At 40.2% G+C, this 9,091-nt stretch overlaps 2 protein-coding genes across 2 annotated transcripts in view; one reads left to right on the top strand and one right to left on the bottom strand.

Moving 5' to 3' along the window:
* Positions 1–461: 461 nt before the first annotated feature.
* On the bottom strand, positions 462–5,564 carry rps18 (ribosomal protein S18). The gene is made up of 6 exons (XM_079591950.1): positions 5,214–5,564; positions 4,626–4,724; positions 4,442–4,528; positions 2,813–2,914; positions 680–771; positions 462–566 (listed from the first exon to the last, which is right to left on the bottom strand). Exons 1-6 carry the CDS (start codon positions 5,214–5,216, stop codon positions 491–493), a joined length of 459 nt encoding a protein of 152 aa, XP_079448076.1. The 5' UTR covers positions 5,217–5,564; the 3' UTR covers positions 462–490.
* Positions 5,440–9,091, top strand: part of vps52 (VPS52 subunit of GARP complex) — a 25,027-nt gene continuing 21,375 nt past the window's right edge. Inside the window, exon 1 of the mRNA XM_079591947.1 lies at positions 5,440–5,649. Within this exon, the coding sequence (XP_079448073.1) occupies positions 5,557–5,649 (93 nt within the window). The 5' untranslated portion in view covers positions 5,440–5,556. The remainder of the gene's footprint in view (positions 5,650–9,091) is intronic.

The following is a 9,091-nucleotide window of genomic DNA, read 5'->3' as shown; positions in this document are numbered from 1 at the left end:
GGACCCCGTTAACCTTTTTTCCCCCCATACTATGGAAGTCAAAGGGGTCCATCAACTGTTTGGTTACAATGTTCTTCAGAATGCTTGTGTTCAGCAGAGGAAAGAAATTCATACAAGGTTGGTACTTGAGGGCGAGTAAATGACCATTTTCATTTTTGGTTGAACAGTCTCTTTAATGGCCTTCAGCATTTAGTACCTTTTAAAAAAAAAAAAGTGTACCAGTATCAAATAATGTGAGTTTTTTTATCCTAATGGAGAATTAAACGATCATAGCTGTACTAATATTCCAGGGACATGGATTCTGTAGAATACACAAGTTCACTCCCTCCTTACTGAGGGGATTGGGGTACTCCTTAAGGAACATAATTGTACAAACTTTGTTATTTATTTCCTATCATAAGACAATGTTAGAAAAAAAAAATCATACAAATCACAAATTTGTCTGAGACCAAGACACCAAATGGCTGAACAGTTCAGTTTTATTTCAAGTTTACTTCTTCTTGGACACGCCCACAGTACGACCACGACGACCAGTAGTCTTGGTGTGCTGACCACGCACACGCAAACTAAAGAAAAAAAGACAAAACAATTTAAGTTAAACATTAGTTCATTTTCCTAATTATTTATTTATTAAATTAGTTATTTCACTGTACTGCAGGAAAATATTTGTGAAACTCACCCCCAGAAATGACGGAGACCACGGTGAGCCCTGATCTTCTTCAGCCTCTCCAGATCTTCTCTGAGTTTGTTGTCCAGACCGTTAGCAAGGACCTTGGGAAAACCACAACATTAACATAATTTTCTAAATACCAGAAGTGTGATATTCCATGGACGGAAATCCATGAACCGCATTATAAGACCGTTTTCTAAGGCTGCACAATTTATTGGAATTAGGGCTGGGCAATATGGCCTTAAAATGTACGATTTAAATCGTATTTAAAAAAAATTATGAAACATCTTCATGAAAATAAAATTTAAGTTGGCATTGTATCAATCTAGAAATGCACTGCAGCTAAAGCCACGTCTGACCATGTTAGGGCTGGCCGATAAAACGGTATCGGTATTTATCAACGGTACACCATTGTCGGTAACAATATATTTTTAAAAAAGTGTTCGATATAGCGCTCAATATTTCCATTCAAATGCGCGCGTTGGCGCTCCCACCACAACGTTGCCCAATATCAAATGGCAAACGTAATGAAAGCGGAACGAAACCGTGCTATTATTTTCATTTATCAGTTTGGACCAATATCAGTGCAGCACGAGCCGATCTTGATCAAGCGACACTGTTAATACACAGCACTAAGAGATCCAGTAAAGAAAGCATTTGAATTTGCCACTGAAGTAATAACATCGTTGCGAGATCTAGTGAGAAGCATTCAAATTTCTGTTATTAACGGATCAAACAGCGCTGATGTGGAAACCAGGAGAAACATTGTGCCATGAATTAACTAGTTATAGAATTAAAGTCCACAGATCTGCAACATTCACCATGGATTTAATGTAGTAACACTAGGGGTGAAACGGTACGTGTATTCACATTGAACCGAAACGGTATGGGCATCACGGTTCGGTGCATGAATTTACACAGAAAATACACGGTATAAAATAAAGAAAACTGCAAATTAATGTAATGCGGAACTACTGTTAGATACACGGGTTCTTAAGGGACACCTAATCTGTAGCCCCGCTTTAGCTCTGAAGCTCTGTTGCTATAATGAACAGGCTGCAATGTCAAGATTGCAATGCTGGAATGTTTTGTGTGTGTGTTTTTGACACACTGTCAAAAAATAATACCCTTTTATTTACAGGGCCAAACTGGACACAATATTAACTTAAATATTTTCTGATTAAATGAAAAATTGCGCCGTTTAATAGGCTACTGATGTAAAACACTTAAGATCAACATTTTGTCTTCACATATGACTTTTACTTTAAGCAGAGAAATATCTGACACTGAGCAGAAATATTTAACACACACAGTATAGCCTCGTATAAAGAAGGGTTGGAACTTTGTTAAAACATTTTGCACACGTTGCCACACTCGCTGTTGAATGGCAACGGTGTTTGCTAGCCTACTTGATATAAGATTTGCAGTTGGCATTAAAATAGGCCTATACACTCTAAAAAATGCTGGGTTGTTTCAACCCAAATTTGGGTAAAATATGGACAAACCCAGCCGTTGGGTTACATTTTTTAATTAAAAATGTTAACCCGACGGTTGGGTTCGTCCATATTTGACCCAAATTTGGGCGTTTGCTTACTTAACAAACGAACAAAATGAATGATCTGCTGATTAACTGGAAATGTTTTATTTATATGTATTGGAACATCTGTGCCGCGAGATGTTTTACAGGGGGCAGTAAAAAAAAAAAAAAAAAAAGTCAGGCATTGAAATAAGGCACCGAAATTTTTGTTCTTATTCGGCCTGGTTTCTACCGTTTACGTCGGAACCGGTTCCCTATTGGCAACGAGTTTCGGTACCCAACCCTAGTCAACGATAAAAGGCTTAGTCGACCAAACTTTAATTGGTTAGTTGCAGGAAGAAAAATAAAATAATTCTCTACAGGAAGTGAAGTCGCATCTCTGTGACAGACAGGGCATTTCCCAAAAGCATAATTAGCCAGCTATGGTCGCAAGTTCCTTTGAATTGTTTTGGTAACAACAGAACTTTCGATCATAGCTGGATTTGGATTCTCTTGAAGACTTGAACTTGAGGGCACGAATTATCTGATTATTGAGTCAGATATGCACTGACAAACGTTATCATACCCAGCCTTCCAAAAGCACAAAAAAGGCACTCCAATCATACCTGACTGTATTTTCCATCTTTAATGTCCTTCTGTCTGTTCAGGAACCAGTCAGGGATTTTGTACTGGCGAGGATTCTGCATAATGGTCACCACCCTTTCAACCTGTTCAACAAATAGAGCAAATTGGTTTTGTTACAATCATGTTATTTGCAGTCAGATGCAGTGCATACCTATGCAAAAAAAAAAAAAAGTGCATTTTACACATTTAGGTCATTCCGTGTCAAATAAAATTTCGGAAACTTCCCGGCACTCATTTTTGATTTAGTTAATATTTTTCTTAAGACAGACAAATATAGTGATGAAAGCTAAAATATTAAATGTTGTGAATGTATATTGTCTGAGGAATCCACTATTTTGTCTAGGGGGTCAAAATGACAATTTTCACCTGATATTACCCCCTGTAATACTCCAAATCTCATGTGAAAATTGTCATTTTGACCCCCTCTACAAAATAGTGGATTACTCAGTAAATAGGCAAAATCTTAAATGTCATGGACGTATTCTCTTTATGCATTTCTTTCACCAGACAAAAATATTATCAAAATGTTTTTCTAAGTGAAATTAACTCAAAATAATTGTTTTGAAATAAACAGCTAGCCTACCTAATTTATCAATTATCTTTGGTAGTTCTTAATATATTTATATTTTGACTTTAATTTTCTACTGAAATGGTAATTCAGTGACGAAACAGATCGGATTATTTTTCAGATAAAACTTAATTTTGCGTGAACAGGCTTCCCTTGTGATATCCCATAACTCTACTGCCTTTAAGCTTCTATAGAATTCGGTCTGAGGTTTTGCGTTTATGACAAGCTCTCTGTAAGCAAGACCATTGACTTCATCTGCCATTCCATGTCTATGTAATAGCACGTGATGATTATGTAGCTTTCCCTTGCACTCAGGGTCGCATTAAGACTATCAGAAGCCTTCATCCACCAGAACTATTATGTACATTCACTCAATCTTCTTAGGGTGTTTTCACATGCAGCAATCGCACTCGGGTGCCACCAAAAGCGGACCAAACTAGCGTACTGAGACTCTGTACGCTTAGCTGCATGCAGGATTGAAATGTTGGTTAGCAAAGAAAAACAACATCTTGATTTTGATCATGACTAAAAAAAAAAAAAACAGTGTGGCACAAGTGGTGTTTTGTTGTTCTTACACAAACTACATCACCAGGTTCAGCGCTCCTATTGTTTTTTGATTTGATGGTCATCATAGAAGAAGTCACATTGCAAAACTGTGCCCCAAAACTTCTGACACTGCCAGAATTTCATTGGCGGTAAAATTGTCACAAGTCATTAATCGGCTGTCTGCAAACATATATTGTTCACAGACTACATATTTTAGCCTAGAATTAGAGGAATCTTTAAGGATTTGCAAATGATGTCTCAGATGGGCATATCATACAGTGTGCACCCAGTTTTAGAATTTTAATTATTATTCCACTTCTATAAAAAAAAGAAGAACAGTAAACAATTAATGCTGTCATATGGCTGATTTTTGTGTTGGTGAAAAAGGTATATCTATTTAAATACTATTTATATATGGATTGATACGTGTTTGTAACTTCACTACAACATTTAAAAAAGGAAGGAATAAACATTTAAAACTAATCTACAAACTCACCTCATCATCAGTGAGTTCTCCAGCCCGCTTGCTCAGATCAATGTCAGCTTTCCTCAGGACCACATGGGCATAACGCCTTCCAACACCCTGGAGTAACGTTAAATGAACAACACGGAGGCTTGAGAGAACTTCAACAACTTCACTGGCATTGCAAAGCGAAATTATGCAAGTTTAATTCACTCACCTTGATGGCAGTGATGGCAAATGCGATTTTGCGTCTTCCGTCAATGTTCGTGTTGAGAACACGAAGGATGTGCTGGAACTTCTCTGGAATGACGAGCGACTAAGAGAAAAAAACAGTCACCGACAAACACAGATTAAAAGTCACATTTGATGAATTTGACGCAAGTAACGTTAGACGGAACTGTAGTTAAGAACCCTAGTGTAGCGGCGTAACGCTGATGTAAGGTTACAGCTAACGTTAGCTTACTGACTATAAATATAGAAGCAGACACCTCTGGTTTAAAGTAAACACACATTTTTAAATTTTACAAAAAATTTGAATGTTCAATTTCTGCATGAACCTTCAAAATACTGTGGTAATACCATGGTATTTTATTTGTTAACTTAAACCGGCGCGGACTGAACACGGGCTTACTTTCATAACTCACTTAAACGTTAAGTCTATACTGTAAGCCTAAAATATCTATTTATATACATTCTATATGCATACAAAACACTTAATGTTGAATCAGTACCAACATAAACACATAATTACGGACGATGTTACTAGATTTCATGGAAAATCTTGAGGATTTCATTTCACACTCACCATCTTGTTCGCTGGTTCCGCGCAAAGAGGAAGTGGTCACGATCTCGCGATAATTTGTCCACTCGCCATGCGAACTTTGACAGGAACAGATTCCGTCACAATGTACATGTCCGATGAGCAGATTGAGGCAGATGATATACAAAGCAATACTTTAAACCGATGAAGTTTAAACATATAAAACGCAGTTATTGCTGTTTCGAATGTTTTAGCATATATTTAAGAGCAATTACTCTTTTGTAAATAGATTTCTTATGATGTTACCGTGTGTCTTTTTTGGGGGAATTAATGACTGGAGGGACTGAAATACTGAACGGACCTGTAGTTTTTGTGAACTACATACGCCATGGCGGAGACGCTGATCACTGGAGCTGGTCATATAAACCTAAACGCACCAGCTGATTCCATGAGCGGTGCGATGGCGTATTTACAGGATAAGGTGATTTCTTTATTTTTGACTATAGCAGCATCAGTGTGATATTTTTCACTGAGTATGTTGCACTTTTCATCCGTAAGCGCGTAACGTTAGCTCTGTTAGCAGCATCAGAGCTGAATCTAATAAAGGTAACACAGACATGGCATGCTGTTTTTTATGAACTATCATATTTATCTTTTTTTTTTTTTACTGATCGCGACTGTTATTGGCCTATGCGGGTTTTTATTTCAGCCAACATCTGAAGATTAAAATGTCATATCCTGTTGTAGATCATGTGACAGTGCAGTGATGTGTACATACCCCGCACATTAACGCTCCCGAATATCAGTGTTAAAATTTTGTTAAAAGTTGTCATGGCACATAACAACAGGAAATACTGTCATTCTTCTGTGCACTGTTCTTTAAAGTTATTTATCATTGATTATGGTCTTATTTTCTGCCTTTTTTCTTCTACACTACTCGTGGCATTTGTGTTCCTCATATGTAAATATGACTTTGAAAATAAATCACCTTTACATATTTTTTTAACATGCCAACAAAACTCAAGTAACTTTGTTTTTATTTTTGAACACTTTTTGTACAGCTTGTATCATGATTGAGTTATTTTGAAATAGTAAAAATGTGCATATCAAGTAAAATAATGCACTTATCTACTGGTGAAGTCAGGCATTAAGATGACTAGCAAATAAACTAGCAATATATTCAGTATTATTTATAGTAGTTTACTTTATAATAGTAAACTTGCGTTCACGTAGCCGTGTTTCTCTCACGCAATTTGGAAGCAAACAAATACGTTTTTATATTTGGCAAGGGCCAAATAGTTATGACAAGGTGACTGCGGGTCAGAGTATATCTGAAACAGCAAGGTTTGTTGGTTGCTTCCTGTCAGCAGTGGTGAGAATTTACCAACAGTGGTCCAAGGAGGGACAACACACAAACCGGCGACGGGCTGTTAAGCACCCAAGGCTCATCGATGCACAGGGTTATCCTGTCTGGTCTGATGCAACAGAATGTCTACTGTGGCACAAGTCACACAACATTTTAATGGGATGAATGTGTCAACATACAGTGCATCACACTCTATTCTGTATGTGGCTGCAGACCAAGCAATCAGAGTGCCTATGATACCCCTGTCCACCGTCGAAAGCAACTGCAATGATTGCTTGCAAATGAAGCAGTGGAAGTGGCCTCTTTCAGCAGGAGAATGCACCACCCTGCCACACTGCACATAATATTCAGATATGGTTTGAGAAACACAATGAAGAGTTCAATGTGTTGCCCTGACCTGCAAATTCCCCAGATCTTAATCCAATTGAGCATCTGTGGGATGTGCTGGACCAACAAGTTTGTTCCTCTGTGGCTCCACCTTGAAATCTACAGGATTTGAACCATCTCCTGCTAACGTCTTGGTGCTAGAGACCACACAACACCTTCAGAGGTCTTGTAGAGTCCATGTGTTGGCAGGCCGGCTCTGTTTTGGCAGGTGGTTATATATAAATAGATATTGTGACGGAACGACTGCCCCTCTCTTATAATCAGCGCCACCCCGTCCCTTAACCCGCCGCCCTTCGCCAGGTTCCCGACTGGAGTGGGTGTGATTCGAGAGGAGGGGTGCTGAAAAGGAGAATGGAGGGCGGAGGGATTCTCGCGCCGCCAAAGATGTGAGTCGCCGGACCCACGGTTCGGAATGGAGAATCACGCGTGACGCCGCTGACAGGCTAGGATGCCGGGCTGCTATTCCACTCAGTTGTCGTGGCTAAAGAGGACAAGCCGCTATGCTGAAGCCACCGCCACTCAGACCAAAGAGAGAGAGAAGCGCGTTGCCCAGACATTGCCCCCTTACCTGGAACCATCCCATCTGATCACTACCTATCCTTCACTATTCCTTGGCACGACGAGGACACCAGATCCCCCCCTTTTTTAACACTTTATTTCCCCTTTTTTTGTCATTTTATGTTTCTTTATGGTAATAAATGCCTGATACCACTCCCACTGTGTATGTCATTTACTCCTCCCGCCACAGTGGTGGAGAATGCGGGTAAGGCGGAGCTTAGACAGCACAGTTGGGTACCCGCGGATGACGTCATCCCTTCTCGCTCATTGAAGTTCGTGGAAAGTCGGACTGGGACAGAGACACAGCGGAGACAGCTTCCCAACCACAACCAGGGTGATGTTTCTCCCATTATCATTTACCCTGTGATTGGTTGAGGCTGTCAACTAAAACAGTGCCTTTCTGTCCCCGTTCCGGTGCGCTGCGAGAGGGAGAGCTGCCCGAAGAGGTATCCCTGACCCGCCCACTCCGACCGCATGGGGCCTGGCTGAGGAGGTAGCACTCCCATGAGGGCAGCGGCCGCATGACAGGGATAACGCTTAGAGGAGAGGAATGTGACGGAACGACTGCCTCTCCCGTATAATCAGCGCCACCCCATCCCTTAACTCGCCGCCCTTTGCCAGGTTCCCGACTGGAGTGGGTGTGATTCGAGAGGAGTAACGCTGAAATTGAATTGGCGTGTGATGAGGCACACCTGAAGATAATGAAGCCTCATCACTGCCGCTTTTAAATGCTGAGCGCGCCTCTCCTCGAGAGACCGTTCTCTTTCCCCTTGCATATTCACGCTGGTGTCCTCGTGGTCCAGGAAGGGAGGGCGGATTAATCATTAAACATTAATGAGCACATACAATTATGAAAGAACAAAGTGATTTTTGCTAAGAATCAACTTTAAAAATCAAACAGTGTAGCTTTAAGTAGTTTCAGTTTGAGAGAATAGAGCGTGTCAAGAGTGTCAAGAAGGGAAGCAAAGAAGACTAACATCAAGGGACAGACTGAAACTCTGCAGAAAGTACAGGGATTGAACAGCAGAGGACTGGTGTAAAGTTATTTTCTCTGATGAACCCTGTTTCTGACTGTTTGGGACAACTGGAAAATCGAGAGAACTGGAGTAGAAAAGATGAACGCTACCATGAGTACTGTGTCATGCAAACAGTGAAGACCATCTATATGTGGGGTTGTTTTTCATCCAAGGGAGTGGGCTCTCTTGAGGCAACTCCCCAGATCTTAATCCCATAGAAAACCTGCGGTCAATCCTCAAAAAGCGAGTAAGTGGACAAACAGAAGCCCACAACTTGTGATCAACTCTGAGCAAGAATGGATCGCCATCAGTCAGATTATTGCCCAGAAGCTTATATCCAGCATGCCAGAGCGAATTTCTATAATTGTTATGAAGAAAAAGGGACAACACTGTAAATAGTGACACTTGTGAAATACAAAATTTATGTCAGTGCCAATACTTTTGGCCACAGCTGTAGGACTTCAATAAATGATCCTCCGCATTTCTCAAATGGGCCTGCCTCATATTGGAACTTTTCTTTTGTTTAAAACATATATACTGGTCTCAAATCCCAGATGCTCTGCACAGCCGGTCGCTCCCTGCTCATGATATTCGGG

The sequence above is a fragment of the Phoxinus phoxinus genome (assembly GCF_949152265.1).
Source record: "Phoxinus phoxinus genome assembly, chromosome: 19".
Lineage (NCBI taxonomy): Eukaryota > Metazoa > Chordata > Actinopteri > Cypriniformes > Leuciscidae > Phoxinus > Phoxinus phoxinus.
The sequence above is the reverse complement of the archived record's forward strand: the minus strand, read 5'-3'. Positions and strand labels throughout refer to the sequence as shown.